Here is a 20,071-nt window from a genome sequence, read left to right as displayed (position 1 = left end):
ACACCTAGAGCCCGTGCTCCGCAACAAGAGAAGCCACCGCAATGAGAAACCTGCTCACTGCAACTAGAGAAAGCCTGCACACAGCAACGAAGACCCAACACAGTCAAAAATAAATAAATTTATTAAAATAAATAAAGTGTTAAACAGCCCTTATGTTTGATGGTGAAAATTAATTTTTTTAAGATGACTTTTGACAAGAACTATTCTTATTTCAGTAGCACATTCTCTAGAGAAAGGTAAGAGAGAAATAAAAAGTTTTCTCCACTTATAAAAAAGTTCTATATGGGCTTCCCTGGTGGCACAGTGGTTGAGAGTCCACCTGCCGATGCAGGGGACACGGGTTCGTGCCCCGGTCTGGGAGGATCCCACATGCTGCGGAGCGGCTGTGCCCGTGAGCCATGGCCGCTGAGCCTGCGCGTCCGGAGCCTGTGCTCCGCAACGGGAGAGGCCACAACAGTGAGAGGCCCACGTACCCAAAAAAAAAAAGTTCTATAAAATGTACATGCACAACAAATTATAATTGAGTGTTACACATTACTGAATTAAAAATTTTCTAGTAAGTCCCCATCATTATTCCAAAGTCTCATCAGCCTCGTTCTCTTGTTGCCATCTTCTTGGGACTCTCAGGTTCCTTCTCTTCTTCAACTTTCCAAATCTTCTTCCTTTCTTATACAAGAGAATTGTAGCTTTCCATTCTCTACCCTCTTCATATCTCAGCTTTGCTGACCTTCTTTACCAATCCATCTGATAAGCCTCACTTATTCAGTAATATTTGTAAGTACTTTAAAGAAGAAAAATTGAAGAGCCAATTAATTTTACCTGGGTAGCCTGTTAAATTTGTGCCTGACAAGAGCACATTTCCCACCACACTTCTCACAGGAATACTCAAGTTCTTCTGCCTGTAAAAAGACAAGAGGGAAAAATAAAGTATAAAGTTGAATTAGCACTGCCCCATTAAATGCTAATTTCTCTAGTCATACTAGTTCAGTGGAATGACAACTCCGACCAGTTTAAATTTTGTGTCTAGAATCATAAGCCTTACTAAATTAAGACCTAATCCTCAAAATATAGTTATAATATCATGCCCTGTTTCAGAATTCCTAATTTCCTTTTTTTACCAAGGAAACATCTCAATTTATGACAGTAACTAAACTATAGTAGCAGATTCTCAACCTTTTCCCCATGGATACACAAGAACCACTGCCAAGAGTATATCCAGATTTTAACATTTGGCCATAGCAGAGATAAGATCACCTTCAGGTTAGGCGGAGTTCCTGGTCTGTTAGGTGTAACTCTACCCCTTTCTTATAATGGAACTCAATCTTCTGGTGACAGCCCACTAAGAACAACTGCTCTAAAAGGACCAAAGTTTGGGGTGGATATCATTACCTAGAGAAAACTGAAACAAGAAATCCTTAAAAAATGGGGGTAAAGATACACAGGAAAAGCTTCAAATTCTACGATAATAACAGGAATTATAAGGAATGACTAAAACAAAAAGAAAAGCAGAATATTTATCCTTGGGTGGAGCTGAATATTCATCATTTCAAGAACAGAGGTCTTTTTTTTTTTTTTAAATCTTAGGATGACAACCCTGCCCATTTGCTACAACAAAACAAGAACCACTATTATACAGATGGCAAACTGCCATCAATTATAAGGACTGCTACACAACATGTCCAATTATGCCCCAGAAACTTTCTGAGTATCTGTAACAGTATAACACAAATGCAAACATTTATCTATAGCTCTGAATAAACATGACTTGTCCTTTCTGTTTCTAACATGGTACATATAACCTAAGGAGAAGCAAAAAGTATTTTTTTTCATTCCTCAGAGCTTAGTATACTAACTTAGAATAGTGTCTCCAATTTTGACTCACATTACCCAATTTTAGCATATGTCACTTCATATTATTTGTTTACAAACAAATGCTTCTAAGGTTGTCTAAAACACTTGCTGTTGAGTTAGATGTATAATCTACTTGAGCAATTAATTTTCATCTACAATCAGTTAACAACCATATTTACCAAGCTCCTAAAAAATACTATTTATAAATATTTCTCATGTTTCCCCTGCAACTATTTTGTCAAAACTCTGCCTTAAAGAAACCAACTTCAAATACAATTATCTATGATATATAAAATTTAGTTATGTGGAAATACCAAAAGATATTATTTACCCTAAAGAAAAGATCAAGGGAATCTTGAATTGAACGAGGAGGGAGTGGCTTTTTCCTTCGAGGAAGGTCAATGGAGAGGTCATTAAACTGTTCTCTTTTGGGAATAATCTCTCCACATCTGTAAAAATAAAAGAAGACAAATATAAGAATTTAGAAGCCTAACTGTGCAATACAAAATAAATACAAATATACTTCAGAAACACTGCTCCCCCACTGAACTTATCAGGTACTGAGAGACCATGACTAGGCATGAGAAATAAACATTTAAAATTTTTCTCATGCTTACTTTAACCCTTATTAAATCCATACAGGTAAAACATCAATTGAAAGTGTTTAAGTACTTTCTTAAAATGCTAAATTTAAAATTTTTATACTTTCCAAAAAACCCCCAAACTTTAAAACACTAAAGTATAATATATATATAGAAAAGTGAACCAGTCAAAGTTGTATAGCTTGATGGATTATCAGTTAACACACACATGTAATCACCACTCAACTCAAGAAATAGAACACTATGAACTCCCTATAAGCCCCCTCACATGCCTCTTCCCAATCACTATCCCTTTCTTACTTCCAAAAGATAACTATTATCCTGACTTCCAACACAACAGTTGAGTTTTGGTTTTTTATCCAATCTGCCACTCTATGTATTTTGATTGGAGCATGTAGTCCATTGACATTTAAGGTAATTGTTGATAGATATGTATATATTGCCATTTTAAGCCTTATTTTCCAGTTAATTCTGTTTCTTCTTTGTTCCTTTCTTTTTCTTTTTGTGGCTTGATAATTTCCTTTTATTTTATGCTTGTGTTTTCTTCTTTTTGATTTTTGTGAATCTATTGTGTTTTTGATTTGTGGTCACCCTGTTTTTTGAGTATGTTAACCCCTTCCTATATCTACTTGCTTTATTTATTTAATTTATTTATTTTAAAAAATTTTATTTATTTTGGCTGTGCCCAGTCTTAGTTGCAGCACACAGGATCTTCATTGCGGCATGTCAACTCTTAGTTGCAGCATGCATGTGGGATCTAGTTCCCCAACCAGGGATCGAACCTGGGCCCCCTGCACTGGGAGTGCAGAGTCTTACCCACTGGACCACCAGGGAAGTCCCTCTACTTGCTTTAGACTGATAGTCATACAGGCTCAAACACATTCTAAAAAATGGAATTGTCAGCCATAAAAAAAGAACGAAATAATGCTATTTGCAGCAACACGGATGCAACTAAAGATTATCATACTAAGTGAAGTAAGTCAGAAAGAGAAAGACAAATACCATATGATATCACTTACATGTGGAATCTAAAATATGACACAAATGAACCTATCTATGAAACAGAAACAGAATCACGGACATAGATAACAGACTGGTGGTTGCCAAGGGGGAGGGGGTTGGGGGGAAGGATAGTGTGGAAGGTTGGGGTTAGCAGATGTAAGCTACTATATATAGAATGGATAAACAAGGTCCCACTGTATACAGCACAGGGGACTACAGTCAATATCCTATGATAAACCATAATGAAAAAGAATATAAAAAAATGTATATATGTATAACTGAATCACTTTGCTGTACAGCAGAAATTAACAAACACTGTAAAATAACTATACTTCAGTAAAAAAAATACACAAACAGCTCATACAGCTCAATATCAAAAAAACAAACAAACAATCAAAAAATGGGCAGAAGACCTAAACAGACATTTCTCCAAAGAAGACACAAAGATGGCCAAAAGGCACATGAAAAGATGCTCAACATCGCTAATTATCAGAGAAATGCAAATCAAAACTACAATGAGGTATCACCTCACACTGGTCAGAATGGCCATCATCAAAAAGTCTATGAATAATAAATGCTGCAGGGGGTGTGGAGAAACAGGAACCCTCCTACACTATTTGTGGGAATGTAAACTGCTGCAGCCAGTATGCAGAACAGTATGCAGGTTCCTTAAAAAACTAAAAATAGGGCTATCATGTGATCTTGTGATCCCACTCCTGGCCATATATCCAGAGAAAACCATAATTCGAAAAGATACATGTACCCCAATGTTCACTGCAGCACTATTTACAATACCCAAGACATGGAAGCAACCTAAGTGTCCCCTGGCAGCTGAATAAATAAAGATGTTAGATACCTATACAATGGAATACTACTCAGCCATTAAAAAAAGAAATAACGCCATTTGCAGCAATGTGGATGGACCTAGGTTTAATCATACCAAGTGAAGTAAGCCAGACAAAAACAAATATCATATGATATCACTTATATGTGGAATCTAGAAGAACAAAAAAGATACAAATGAATTTATTTCCAAAACAGAAAGACTCACAGACACAAAAAACAAACTTATGGTTACCAAAGGGGAAAGGGGTGTGGGGGGAGGGATAAATTAGGAGGCTAGGATTAACATATACACACTACTATGTATAAAATAGATAACCAACAAGGACCTACTATATAGCACAGGGAACTATACCCAATATTATGTAATAATTTATAAGGAAAAAGAATCTGTAAAAGAATATACACATATAACTGAATCACTATGCTATATACCTGAAAGTTACATGATACTGTAAATAACTATACTTCAATAAAAAATTTTTAAAAAAATAGTTGAGTTTTACCTTTTCTGAACCTTACATAAATGGAACCATACAGAATGTTTTCTTTTAACTAGCTTCTTTTGTTCAACATGATTATAAGATTCAACCATGCTTGTTGCAAATGGCTATAGCCCATTTTTCATTGTTGCCTAGTATTAAGCTGTATGAGCATGCCACAATTTTTCCATATTGATGGACATCTGGACTATTTCCAGTTTTTGACTAAATGAACAATGTGTCAAATTGAAAATACTATGTGTTCTCAGTAAACTGTGTAGGCAGCTCTGTTCGGTAGCAGAATTGTTTGGTCATTGGATACATTTTATAGAATTTCAGAAAATGGGCTCAGAGATCAAAACATCATATTCAATTTACCTGGAAGCCAACTTATTTCTTTTACTTAGTTTTAGTTGACTGTTTTTCATTTTGTCTGCATTATCAGCATTTTTAGTAATATTCATTTTCCTGTCCCAGTTCTCTATTGCAACAGTTGAAGACTAGGGACTGTAAGAATACATCTGTTCTTCATTAAATAAACATTTATTGAGTGCCTCTCTCCTAGGCAGAATTCTAAGATGATCCTTGCCCTTCCTTGTATAATTCTATCCCCTTTGAGTGTGGGAGGACTGTGATTATGACGAGCTATCACTCCCATGATGATGTTACTTTACATGGCAAAAGGGATTTTGCAGATATAATTAATGTTATTAATCTTAACTGTAGAGTTCATCAAAAAGGAGATTATCTGAATGGTTGAGGCCTTATTACATGAACTCTTTAAATCTGGGTCTAGAGGTCTCAAACAGAGGAAGTCACAGATTAGAAGTCAGAGACATGTACTGCTGGCCTGAAGAAAGCAAATAGCACTGTTGTGAACTTCCTATAGAGGTCACATGGCAAGAAACAATAGGCAACCTTTAGGAAATGAGTTGCCCCAGTCAACAGCTAACAAAAAAATGGGGACCTTAGTACTACAACTGAAAGGAACTAAATTCTGCTCACAACCTTAATGAGCTTAGAAGGGGACTCCAGCCAACACCTTGATTTCAGCTTTCTGATACCTGAGCAAAGAACTCAGCCATACCCTGCCTAGACTTCTGACCTACAGAACTGAGTTAAGTGGATGTTGTTTTAACCTGCTAAGTTTGGGACAATTTGTTATGCATCACTGAATATGTCTCCTATATGCTGAAACTGTTCTTGGCACTGGGGTTGTAGCAGAGAACAAACCAAGACAAAAATATGTCCCCTCATGAAGCTTTCATTATACTCGAGAAGAGATACAATAAAAATACATACATAAGTAAAATATATAGTATGCTAGGTAAGTGTTAAAGAAGAAAAAGAAAGTATAGAAGAGGGAAGCAAAAGATGAGAGTAGATGGCTGGAATTTTAGATATGGTAGCAAGAAAATGCCTCACTGAGCAAGTGATTTTTACATAAAGATATGGAGAAGGGAGGGCACTAGCTATGTGATAATATGGGGAAAGAGAAACAGTAAGTGAAAAGGCTGTGAGGTACCAGGATCCTGGCATTTTTAAATTTTATTTATTTATTTGTTGTACGCGGGCCTCTCACTGTTGTGGCCTCTCCCATTGCGGAGCACAGGCTCCGGACGTGCAGGCTCAGCTGCCATGGCTCACGGGCCCAGCCGATCCACGGCATGTGGGATCTTCCCGGACCGGGGCATGAACCTGCATCCCCTGCATCGGCAGGCAGACTCTTAACCACTGCGCCACCAGGGAAGCCCTGACATTTTTTTAAAAAGCAAGAAGGACTTCCCTGGTGGCACAGCTGTTAAGAATCTGTCTGCCAGCACTATTTACAATAGCCAGGACATGGAAGGAACCTAAATGTCCATCGACGGAAGCACAGATAAAGAAGATGTGGCACATATATACAATGGAATATTACTCAGCCATAAAAAAGAATGAAATAATGCCATTTGCAGCAACATGGATGCACCTAGAGACTGTCATATTGAGTGAAATAAGTCAGACAGAAAAAGACAAATATCATATGATATTGCTTATATGTGGAATCTGAAAAATATGGTACAAATGAAGCTATTTACAAAACAGAAATAGAGTCACATATGCAGAAAACAAACTTATGGTAACCAAGGGGGAAAAGTGGGGGGGATAAGTTGGAAGACTGGGATTTACATATACACACTACTATATAAAACAGATAACTAGTAAGAACCTACTATATAGCACAGGGAACTCTACTCAATACTCTGTAATGACCTATATGGGAATAGAATCAAAAGAGAGTGGATGTATGTATATGTATAACTGATACGCTTTGCTGTATGACAGAAACTAACAAAACACTGTATATCAACTATACTCTAATAAAAGTTAATTTAAAAAAGAAAAAAAGGAATCTGTCTGCCAATGCAGAGGACACGGGTTCGACCCCTGGTCTGGGAAGATCCCACATGCCATGAAGCAACTAAGCCCGTGTGCCACAACTACTGAGGCTGCGCTCTAGAGCCCACGAGCCACAACTACTGAAGCCCGTGTGCCTAGAGCCTGTACTCAACAAGAATCCACCACAATGAGAAGCCCCACACACCACAATGAAGAGTAGCCCCCACTCACCGCAACTAGAGAAAGCCCATGCGCAGCCACGAAGACCCAATGCAGCCATAAATAAATAAATAAACAAATAAATAAATAAAAACAAACAAATAAAGCAAGAAAGCTAGTTTGGTTCGAACAGAATGAGCAAGGGGAAAGAGTGATAAGAGATGAAGTAAGAGAGTTAACTGGGAGAGAGGGGTTGCTGAAAGGCAAATCTTATGGAGTTTTGTAGATCATGGCAAGAATTTCAGCTTTTATTTTAAGGGTTATGAGCAGAGGACCGACATGAACTAATGTCCATTTTAAATGGATCACTTTGGCTAATGTGTTTAAAATAGACTACAGAGAGACAAGGGCAGAAACACAGTGATCAGTCAGAAGGTATTGCAACAATCCAGTCAAGAGATGATGGTGGTTTGGACCACAGCGGTGTCAGTGGAGGTAGTAAAAAGAGGTCAGATTCTGGTTGTATTTTTAAGGAAAAGCTCAAAGGATTTGCTGACATATGGGATGTAGGGGTGCAAGAGAAAGAAAAGAAAAGTTAAGAAATACCACACTGCTGTACTGATAAACTCTAAGTACTGAACTGTCATTACTGAGATAGGGAAGACTGCAGAAGGAGGTTTTATGGGGGATTATTAAGTACTTAGTTTTAGATGTTTTAAGTTCTTTAAATGGAGAATTCATACAAATTCTTCATATTCAAGAATATATTACTAATATATTGAAATGGCTTATAATCATCGAAAACCAGTCAATCTAAACTATAACAGTTTAAAAAAATTAAGTACATTTGGCAAACAGGTCAAACTAACTTACAGCCAGATGGGACAGAGGCTAAACATGGAAAATTACAATTCAGGGATAAGGCGTACAGAATCTTCCTTCAGCCAGAAACTATTTTATCTTTAAGGAGTTGTCTTAAAGAAAATGACTAATAAAGCATCTAAGGCAAGGCCTTCGAGGACGTAGTTGTACTGCTGCTGCAGCCCCGGAGAACCTTGTTACCTCCTGGACTTGCCAACTCTTGGGTCACTGTTCAGTCTGGATGCCTGGCATTCAGCTTCATGCTTACACACTGTGAGCCAGGTCACTTCATGCACTGGTACACACACCTCAACTGCACACCCAATATTTGGGTGCTGCATAACTGGAATGGCTGACTGATGCTGTTGGCTCAGTGAAGCAGGCATCACTTTGACATAGTTTTCTTTCTTCCTGTGATGCCTGTGGCCATTTCTACCACAGGCAACAGAAATTTTCCTATCAAAAGAAACTTAGTTGACACCCCACAGTTAAATGAAATATTAACAGTGACAAACTGCTTCTCTCTCTGACCTGAACAAATTTTGTTTGGAAAGTGCATTAGAAGAAACGGAGGGATGGCTATCATACTGTGGGCTCTCTAGCTTTTGCAGGACAATGAACTGTATTTCTAAGACCCAGACCTTTTCTTTAAAAAATAATTTATCGGGCTTCCCTGGTGGCGCAGTGGTTGAGAGTCCACCTGCCGATGCAGGGGATGCGGGTTCGTGCTGCGGTCCGGGAAGATCCCACATGCCGTGGAGCGGCTGGGCCTGTGAGCCATGGCCGCTGAGCCTGCACGTCTGGAGCCTGTGCTCCGCAACGGGAGAGACCACAACAGTGAGAGGCCCGCGTACCGCAAAAAAAAAAAAAAAAAAATTTATCCACTAGGGGGAAAAAAAACACTGAAGAAACCATGAAGATAAAAAATGTCACAGACTAATGATGCAAAACTACTGTCTTGTAGTGTCCATGTGAATGTTCAAAATTCTAGTAAAAAATACTAGAGTGTTATAGCTGGAAGAGACCTCAGTGAACACTATCATTTTGAGCAGCCTAAGAAAAATAAATAAAGGGGACTTCCCTGGTGGTGCAGTGGTTAAGAATCTGCCTGCCATGCAGGTGACATGGGTTCGATCCCTGGTCCGGGAAGATCCTACATGCCAGGGGCAACTAAGTCCGTGTGCCACAACTACTCAGCCTGTGCTCTAGAGTCCACAAGCCACAACTACTGAGCCCATGTGCCACAACTACTGAAGCCAGCGCACCTAGAGCCCAAGCTCTGCAACAAGAGAAGCCACTGCAATGAGAAGCCCGCACAGTGCAAGAAGAGTAGCTCCTGCTCACTGCAACTAGAGAAAGCCCGCGCACAGCAATGAAGACCCAATGCAGCCAAAAAATAAAAATTAAAGAAAAAAGAAAAATAAATAAATATGAAAGACAGAGAATGAAGAGCCATCATATGGCTGTTGAGTATTCCTAAAGAAAATTCCAGAACAAATGGAAGAGAAGCAGTGTGTAGAGAATAGTTTTTCTGAGCTGAAAAAAATCCCAAATCTTCAGATGAAAAAGCCCCATCATGTTAAATGCAAAATGCATGAAAAAGGGTCAATACCTAGATGTAAATTAGTGAAACTCTGAATTTCAAAAATTAAGAATATCACAGATTTTCAGGAAGGAAAAGATTATCAACAAAATCAGACTTCTTCTAAGTGTCAGAGTAACAGGATATGATGGGACAGTATATGTAGTATGTTGAGGGGGAAGGCTGTGTCTCACTTAATAATTCTGTATTAAGTCATGTGTGAAAGCCACAGAATTAATTCTCATTTATATGTGGACTCTGAAGAATTCCACTCTCTGAAAAAAAATGTATTCAGAGATGTACTACTGATAACTGGAAGATTAATCAAAATAGAACCTTTTAATGTCAAGTACCTGGTAGAGAGTTCTGATAATGAGTATGGAAATTAATTAAATGTAGAAGGTATGTCTCAATAGTTAATGTAAACATGGTTAAAAAGCATTGCAAAAATTAAAAATAATTCACATTTTAATGTATCTTGTAAAAAAAAAAACAACCCATTTTTTATAAAAACAATTTGGTTCAACAAAATAAGCGACTAATAGGAGGGAGTTTTTTCAGGGAAAAAAAGATGAGGGCTTCCCTGGTGGTGGAGTAGTTAAGAATTTGCCTGCCAATGCTGGGGACATGGGTTCGAGCCCTGACCCAGGAAGATCCCACACACTGCAGAGCAACTAAGCCCATGCGCCACAACTACTGAGCCTGAGCTCTAGAGCCTGCGAGCCACAACTACTGAATTCCGCACGCCTAGAGCCCATGCTCCGCAACAAGAGAAGCCACCGCAGTGAGAAACCTGTGCACCACGATGAAGAGCAGTCCCTGCTCGCCGCAACTAGAGAAAGCCTGCGAGCAGCAACAAAGATCCAACTCAACCAAAAATTAATAAATTAATTAATAATAATAAAAAAAAAGACGAACAAGTATTCTCGAAGAGCTTGATTTTCCACACAGTGATTAAAAGGAAAAAAACCACACACATAGTAACACACACTCAAAAGGCAGAGCAAAATTAACCATTTAGTCAGCACTAAAGCATTTGACAAACTAAGTTCACTTTAGTTCTCACCCCACCAAGCATTCTTATAGATGATAAAGACACTGAACAAAGATATTTATACTCATGACACAGGAATGAAGATAAGAATTAAAACCTTCTAGAAGACTTTTAGTCACTTGCTGTAAAGAATTAAAAGGGAAAAGAGTTCTCTGAGAGACTACTTACGCTTTACAGATGATGGAGTGCTGAACTTCAAACTCCAAATTACTAATAACAGGGCAAGTGTATACTCTAGTAGCTGAAATATCTGGTGAATTTTCTTCTCCAGGAACAGGTTCAGTCTTCCAGGTTTTATTTAATTTTTCCATATCCTCTTTCAGCTGGTCTAAGCACTGACTTAAAAATTCATGAGCGTCCTAAGAAGGCATAATATCCTTAATAAATTCAAAACATTTCTTGTCAAAACAATAGCTTATTAACACTGTGATCTATACGAGTAAAGCACTTGCAAGTCAAAAACACGTGTGGAAAAAGGCCAGATTTACTCTAATGATTTTGCGGTACATATTTTGTGGAAACAAAACAAAACGACAAACGACATATTTTATATTCCTAAGTTAGATTAGCATAACTAATAAATGAATCACTCCTTCATTTGTTTTTTAAAAATAGAGTGATTTTTCTAAAATAGCCTTTGTAGCTAAAATAGTCCAAGGTCCTACAGTGGCAAACCACATCTATATTACTAATATATGATAAAATACACAGAAGGGTCATACTGAACCTTACCAGAAGTCCTCAGGTTTTCCAACCTGTGATGAACACACATACACAAATCTCATTTTAAAATAAAACTGGGTAACACGCTAAAATCATTCCAATTTTCCCTATCTCTAAGGTGTTTAAAATCAATTAGACCAGCCTCTTAGATAGCTTCATCCACCAGAGAACAGACAGCAGAAGCAAGAAGAACTACAATCCTGCAGCCTGTGGAACAAAAACCACATTCACAGAAACATAGACAAGATGAAAAGGCAGAGGGCTATGTACCAGATGAAAGAACAAGATAAAACCCCAGAAAAACAACTAAATGAAGTGGAGATAGGCAACCTTCCAGAAAAAGAATTCAGAATAATGATAGTGAAGATGATCCAGGACCTCAGAAAAAGAATGGAGGCAAAGATTGAGAAGATGCAAGAAATGTTTAACAAAGATCTAGAAGAATTAAAGAACAAACAAACAGATGAACAATACAATAAGTGAAATGAAAAATACCCTAGAAGGGATCAATAGCAGAATAACTGAGGCAGAAGAACGGATAAGTGACCTGGAAGACAGAATGGTAGAATTCACTGCTGCGGAACAGAATCAAGAAAACAGAATGATAAGAAATGAAGACAGCCTAAGAGACCTCTGGGACAACATTAAACGCAACAACATTCACATTATAGGGGTCCAAGAAGGAGAAGAGATAGAGAAAGGATGTGAGAAAATATTTGAAGAGATTATAGTCAAAAACTTCCCTAACATGGGAAAGGAAATAGCCACCCAAGTCCAGGAAGTGTAGACAGTCCCATACAGGATAAACCCAAGGAGAAACACACCGAGACACATAGTAATCACGTTGGCAAAAATTTAAGACAAAAATTACTGAGAGCAGCAAGGGAAAAATGACAAATAACATACAAGGGAACTCCCATAAAGTTAACAGCTGATTTCTCAGCAGAAACTCTACAAGCTAGAAGGGAGTGGCCTGATATACTAAAAAGTGATGAAACGAAAGAACCTACAACCAAGATTACTCTACCCAGCAAGGATCTCATTCAGATTTGATGGAGAAATCAAAAGCTTTACAGACAAGCAAATGCTAAGAGAATTCAGCACCACCAAACGAGCTCTACAACAAATGCTAAAGGAACTTCTCTAAGTGGGAAATACAAGAGAGGAAAAGGACCTACAAAAACAAACCCAAAACAATTAAGAAAATGGTAATAGGAACACACATATCGATAATTACCTTAAACGTGAATGGATTAAATGCTCCAACCAAAAGACACAGGCTTACTGAATGGATACAAAAACAAGACGCACATATATGCTGTCTACACGAGACCCACTTCAGACCGAGGGACACATACAGACTGAAAGTGAGGGGATGGAAAAAGATATTCCATGCAAATGGAAATCAAAAGAAAGCTGGAGTAGCAATACTCATATCAGATAAAATAGACTTTAAAATAAATGTTACAAGAGACAAGGAAGGACACTATGTAATGATCAAGGGACCAATCCAAGAAGAAGATATAACAATTAAAAATATATATGCACCCAACATAGGAGCACCTCAATACATAACGCAACTGCTAACAGCTATAAAAGAGGAAATCAACAGTAACACAATAATAGTGGGGGAGTTTTAACACCTCACTTACACCAATGGACAGATCATCCAAACAGAAAATTAATAAGGGCCACAAGCTTTAAATGACACAATAGACCAGATAGATTTAATTCATATTTATAGGACATTCCATCAAAAACAGCAGATTACACTTTCTTCTCAAGTGTGCATGGAACATTCCCCAGGATAGATCACATCTTGGGTCACAAATCAAGCCTCAGTAAATTTAAGAAAACTGAAATCATATCAAGCATCTTTTCTGACCACAACGCTATGAGATTAGAAATCAATTACAGGGAAAAAAACGTAAAAAACACAAACACATGGAGATTAAACAATACATTACTAAATAACCAAGAGATCACTGAAAAAATCAAAGAGGAAATCAAAAAATACCTAGAGACAAATGACAATGAAAACACGACGATCCAAAACCTATGGGATGTGGCAAAAGCAGTTCTAAGAGGGAAGTTTATAGCTATACAAGCCTACCTCAAGAAACAAGAAAAATCTCAAATAAACAATCTAACCTTACACCTAAAGGAACTAGAGAAAGAAGAGCAAACAAAACCCAAAGTTAGCAGAAGGAAAGAAATCATAAAGATCAGAGCAGAAATAAATGAAATAGAAACAAAGAAAACAATAGCAAAGATCAATAAAACTAAAAGCTGGTTCTTTGAGAAGATAAACAAAACTGATAAACCATTAGCCAGACACATCAAGAAAAAGAGGGAGAGGACTCAAATCAATAAAATTAGAAATGAAAAAGGAGAAGTTACAACAGACACCGCAGAAATACAAAGCATCCTAAGAGACTACTACAAGCAACTCTATGCCAATAAAATGGACAACCTGGAAGAAATGGACGAATTCTTAGAAAGGTATAACCTTCCAAGACTGAACCAGGAAGAAATAGAAAATATGAACAGACCAATCACAAGTAATGAAATTGAAACTGTGATTAAAAATCTTCCAACAAATAAAAGTCCAGGACCAGATGGCTTCACAGGTGAATTCTATCAAACATTTAGAGAAGAGCTAACACCCATCCTTCTCAAACTCTTCCAAAAAATTGCAGAGGAAGGAACACTCCCAAACTCATTCTATGAGCCCACCATCACCATGATACCAAAACCAGACAAAGATATTCCAAAAAAGAAAATTGCAGACCAGTATCACTGATGAACATAGATGCAAAAATTCTCAACAAAATACTAGCAAACAGAAGCCAACAGCACATTAAAAGGATTATATACCATGATCAAATGGGATTTATCCCAGGGATGCAAGGATTCTTCAATATACGCAAATCAATCAATGTGATACACCATATTAACAAACTGAAGAAGAAAAACCATATGATCATCTCAATAGATGCAGAAAAGCTTTTGACAAAATTTAACACCCATTTATGATAAAAACTCTCCAGAAAGTGGGCATAGAGGGAACCTACCTCAACATAATAAAGGCCATATATGACAAACCCATACCAAACATCATTCTCAATGGTGAAAAACTGAAAGCGTTTCCTCTAAGATCAGGAACAACACAAGGATGTCCACTCTCACCACTATTATTCAACATAGTTTTGGAACTCCTAGCCATGGCAATCAGAGAAGAAAAAGAAATAAAAGGAATACAAATTGGAAAAGGAGAAGTAAAACTGTCACTCTTTGCAGATGACATGATACTAGACATAGGGAATCCTAAAGATGCCACCAGAAAACTACTAGAGCTAATCAGTGAATTTGGGAAAGCTGCAGGATACAAAATTAATGCACAGAAATCTCTTTCATTCCTATACACTAATGATGAAAAATCTGAAAGAGAAATTAAGGAAACACTCTCATTTACCATTGCAACAAAAAGAATAAAATACCTAGGAATAAACCTACCTAGGGAGACAAAAGACCTGTATGTAGAAAACTATAAGACACTGATGAAAGAAATTAAAGTTGATACCAACAGATGGAGAGACATACCATGTTCTTAGGTCAGAAGAATCAATATTGTGAAAATGACTATACTACCCAAAGCCATCTACAGATTCAATGCAATCCCTATCAAATTACCAATGGCATTTTTTACGGAGCTAGAACAAAAAATTTAAAATGTGTATGGAGACAGAAAAGACCCCAAATAGCCAAAGCAGTCTTGAGGGAAAAAAACGGAGCTGGAGGAATCAGACTCCCTGACTTCAGACTATACTACAAAGCTACAGTAATCAAGACAATATAGTACTGGCACAAAAATAGAAATATAGATCAGTGGAACAAGATAGAAAGCCCAGAGATAAACCCACACACCTATGGTCAACTAATCTATGACAAAGGAGGCAAGGATATACAATGGAGAAAAGACAGTCTCTTCAATAAATGGTGCTGGGAAAACTGGACAGCTACATGTAAAAGAATGAAATTAGAACACTCCCTAACACCATACACAAAAGTAAACTCAAAATGGATTAGAGACCTAAATGTAAGACCAGACACTATAAAACTCTTAGAGGAAAACATAGGAAGAACATTCTTTGCCATAAATCACAGCAACATCTTTTTTGATCCACCTCCTAGAGTAATGGAAATAAAAACAAAAATAAACAAATGGGACCTAATGAAACGTCAAAGCTTTTGCACAGCAAAGGAAACTGTAAACAAGACGAAAAGACAACCCTCAGAATGGGAGAAAATATTTGCCAACGAATCAACGGACAAAGGATTAATCTCCAAAATATATAAACAGCTCATGCAGCTCAATATTAAAAAAACAAACAACCCAATCCAAAAATGGGCAGAAGACCTAAATAGACATTTCTCCAAAGAAGACATAAAGATGGCCAGGAAGCATATGAAAAGCTGCTCAACATCCCTAATTATTAGAGAAATGCAAATCAAAACTACAATGAGGTACCACCTCACACCAGTTAGAATGGGCAGCATCAGAAAATCTACAAACAACAAATGCTGGAGAGGGTGTGGAGAAAAGGTAACCCTCTTGCACTGTTGGTGGGAATGTAAATTGATACAGCCACTATGGAGAACAGTATGGACGTTCCTCAAAAAACTAAAATTAGAATTACCATATGACCCAGCAATCCCACCACTGGGCATATACCCAGAGAAAACCATAATTGAAAAAGACACAAGCACCCCAATGTTCATCACAGCACTATTTACAATAGCCAGGTAATGGAAGCAACCTAAATGCCCTTTGACAGACAAATGGATAAAGAAGATGTGGTACATATATACAATGGAATATTACTCAGCCATAAAAAGGAATGAAATTGGGTCATTTGTAGAGATGTGGATGGACCTACAGACTGTCACACAGAGTGAAGTCAGAAAGAGAAAAACAAATATCGTATGTTAACGCATATGTGGAACCTAGAAAAATGGTACAAATGAACCAGTTTACAGGGCAGAAATTGAGACACAGATGTAGAGAACAAACGTATGGACACCAAGGAGGGAAAGTGGCAGGGGGTGGTGGTGTGCTGAAATGGGAGATTGGGATTGATATGTATACACTGATGTATATAAAATGGATGACTAATAAGAACCTGCTGTATAAAAAAATAAATAAAATTCAAAATAAAAAAAAAAAGAAATGGAAAAAATTTAAAAATAAAAACAATTAGTACTCACATTCTGCATATAACCAGAGAATCTCTCTGCTGTAGCTGAAATGGCATTTTTAACCTTCTTGAGTAAATCTTTTTTCGTCTCTGAATTACAGATATCTTTTTTAACAAGCAAGTGTGCAAAGCGCCTGGTAAAAGAGACAAGTTTAGCAGGTTTTACAAAACACTGGATGGTATTATATTTTAAGGACTGCTAACAATGGCACATAAAATTTTAAGTGTCTAATACTCCATTATTCTATAATAAATAAGGTAAAAATGTTACTCAGTAAGTACATAACAGTTACCTGATGAGTGCATTGAGTGGAATTTTCTTCCATGGGATACCTTGCTTGAGCAAGTCATTTGCAAATGATTGGAGTGAAAACAGAGACTGTAAAATAGCATTCATATAGCAGGTATTTCCCAAATTGGAGAAGCTGAAAATGAAAGAAATAGTACTTTTGAAGACAACAGTAGTTCCTGAAGTATGTTCATCTGAGCAGGGGTTCTCCACTGTAGCATGCATCAGAATCACCTGGAGGGTTTGTTAAAATACATATTGCTGGGCCCCAACTCCAGAGTTTCTGATTCTGTAGGTCTGGACAGGGAAGGTGCAAAAAATGTGCACTTCTAACAGGATCCCAGTTGATACTGATGCAGTATAACATTAATATAACTTAGTTTCATCTCAAGGAAAATTACACATTTTCAAATGAATGCTAAAAAGGACTGGGGACTTACCCAGAATATATATATGCTTAATGGGTACCGCCAAACATTATTCCAAAGTACATATTTTAAAAAAACTTTTGCTTGGAAATATTCTCAAACTTTCAGAAAAGTTGCACAGAATAATATTCTTTACCTAGATTCACCAATTGTTAACCCTTTTGTACTCTGTGCTTTATCATTTAACACCTCTCTCTATATATTTTTCCTGAACCATCTGAGAACAGGCTGCATAGATCATACCCATTTAGTTCTAAATACTTCAGGGTTTATTTCAAAAGAACGAGAATATTCTCTTATATAACCAGAGTACAGTTACAAGCATTATAAAATTTAGTGCTAACATAATACTCTTATCTAATATACCTTCTTTAATCCAATTTTGTCAATTGACCCCATGTTTCTTCACAGCATTTTTTTCTCCCTAAGCACAAGATTCAGTCCAGGATAACATAATGCATTTAGTTTTCATGTCTCTTTAGTTTTCTTCAATCTGGAATAATTCTTACATTTGGACTCAACTCTGTCATGTTGTTATAATTTTACTTATCTATTTGGTGTGTTTTAGAAATATTTCTTTTGGTTTTAAGAAAGGCTTTTTTAAAAGTGGTTATATCTGTATTTGTACTTTTTTATAGTGCTCATAACCCTTGTTTTTTAAGTTTTTTTTTTTACTATCTAGTCTGTCCATTTTAAATAGTACTCTTCCCTGTAACCAGTGCTGCAAACAACCAAGATCCAGACCTATATTCAATATTTAGAAACTTAGTATTTGAATTTCTCTTTCTGAGAGTGATTTTTTTCTGTGCTTCATCTAAGTCTTTTACTCCTATATATTCTTTTTTCATGAAATCTCTTAAGCCTCTTGTCCCTGGCTCTCAGCACCCACAGGCTTAAAGCAGTGGGAAACAGGAACACTGCTAGAATCTGCTTTGCTTCTCTACCTAGAAAGTAGTTTAAAGGTGATGGTATTCTTTGTTTCCTAGAATGCTAAAGGTTATATGTGTTTTTCTTTGAACTCCTCATACTTTTTATGTTTTGTGGGGGATTTGTGAGGAATACTGGAATTACGTAGCCTCCATTATCCTCTAGACTTGGCAGTTTTCTACTCGGTATTTTTGTTTATTTGTTTGTTTTTTAAGGAGTCCTTAGTCCTGGGTATTTAGCTTACTTGAAATACTGCACTCAAATTCCTGCAAGAAGTCTGAAAAAAGGAAAGTTGGGTACAGGTAGTATACAGAAATTAAAGAAACACTGGAGGTAGAGAGGGAGCCTGGAGCACCAAGGGTAACTCAAGGATATCAAAGGACTCAGAAGGATATGAATGACAGAGACCAAAAGTACACTATAAAATACATAGGAGGAGGCACTAAGAAGATGGGCCAAGTAAGATCAAAGTAGATAGAAATAAGATATGGATGAAAAATGTTCACAAAATAGGACAGACTAATATAAAAACGTTGTCTGGTAAGGAAGCAGCAAGATAATAATTTGAGGCAGAACAATTAGAATGAAGAAGAAAGGAAATTAAGAATTAAACTGGATGGTAAACATTTTAGAAGACAAAGCAAAAAAGAAGAGGCTCAGAGAAGAACAGTAAGTACAGAAGAAAGTGAAATGTTTTCACTACAAGTTTTATGTTTTTTTTCTGCTAAAATATGAGGCAAATAAACTACTATGGATAAACCAAACTGGCAGACACCAGTCACTCAAGTAAAAAGGTAATCCGAAAGCTGGGGAAAAACAGTAATCTGAGTGAGATTAAAAACAAAAAAGCTGGTAGGTTTTGGGAAAGCAATGTGGTAAGAGTAATCAAAAATTTCAAAGTGCCTCTCGTAGTCTTAACAATTCTATTTCCAAGAATTTTTCCTATAGAAAAGTTCTAACAAATATTAAAAACACATGTGTATATAAATGTTTGTTTTAGCCTGGATTATAATTGGAAAAAAGGGGAATCTAAATGCACACTAACATGGTTAAAGGTTATGTACTAGCATAAGAGGATGCCCATAATTAATGTGGGGTAGAAAGAAATCAGGGAACAGAGAAGTAATATAGCATAGTGATTAAGAATGCAAGTGAACATGGTGATCATTTTGAAATGTACAGAAATATTGAATCACTATGTTGTGCATCAGTACTAACATAGTGTTGTAGGTCACTTATACTTCAAAAATAAATAAATAAACAAACAAACTCACAGAAAAGATCAGATCAGTGGTTACTGGATGTGGGGAGTAGGGGAAGGGGGACCTGGATGAATGTGGTGAAAAGGTACAAACTTCCAGTTATCAGATAAATAATTACTAGGAATATAATGTACAACATGATTAATATAATTAACATTGCTATATGTTATATAGGAGAGTTGTTAAGAGAGTAAATCCTAAGAGTTCTCAAGGATTCTTGAGAAAGGAAAAAATATTTTTTCTAGGGAACTCTCCTACACTGTTGGTGGGAATGTAAATTGGTGCAGCCACTGTGAAAAACAGTATGGAGGTTCCTCAGAAATGTAAAAATAGAATTACCATATGATCCAGCAATCCCAATCCTGGGCA

General features: G+C 36.9%; 1 protein-coding gene across 11 annotated transcripts in view; it reads right to left on the bottom strand.

Annotated features, from left to right (window-relative positions):
* Positions 1–20,071, bottom strand: part of USP37 (ubiquitin specific peptidase 37) — a 90,530-nt gene that overhangs the window by 31,226 nt on the left and 39,233 nt on the right. For all 11 annotated transcript variants that reach the window (XM_073807263.1, XM_073807257.1, XM_073807266.1 and 8 more), the window contains 5 exons: positions 17,090–17,221; positions 16,807–16,930; positions 10,984–11,174; positions 2,183–2,300; positions 820–899 (listed from right to left, as the gene is read on the bottom strand). In XM_073807263.1, the coding sequence (XP_073663364.1) occupies positions 820–899; positions 2,183–2,300; positions 10,984–11,174; positions 16,807–16,930; positions 17,090–17,221 (645 nt within the window). The remainder of the gene's footprint in view (positions 1–819; positions 900–2,182; positions 2,301–10,983; positions 11,175–16,806; positions 16,931–17,089; positions 17,222–20,071) is intronic.

The sequence above is a fragment of the Tursiops truncatus genome, chromosome 7 (assembly GCF_011762595.2).
Source record: "Tursiops truncatus isolate mTurTru1 chromosome 7, mTurTru1.mat.Y, whole genome shotgun sequence".
Lineage (NCBI taxonomy): Eukaryota > Metazoa > Chordata > Mammalia > Artiodactyla > Delphinidae > Tursiops > Tursiops truncatus.
The sequence above is the reverse complement of the archived record's forward strand: the minus strand, read 5'-3'. Positions and strand labels throughout refer to the sequence as shown.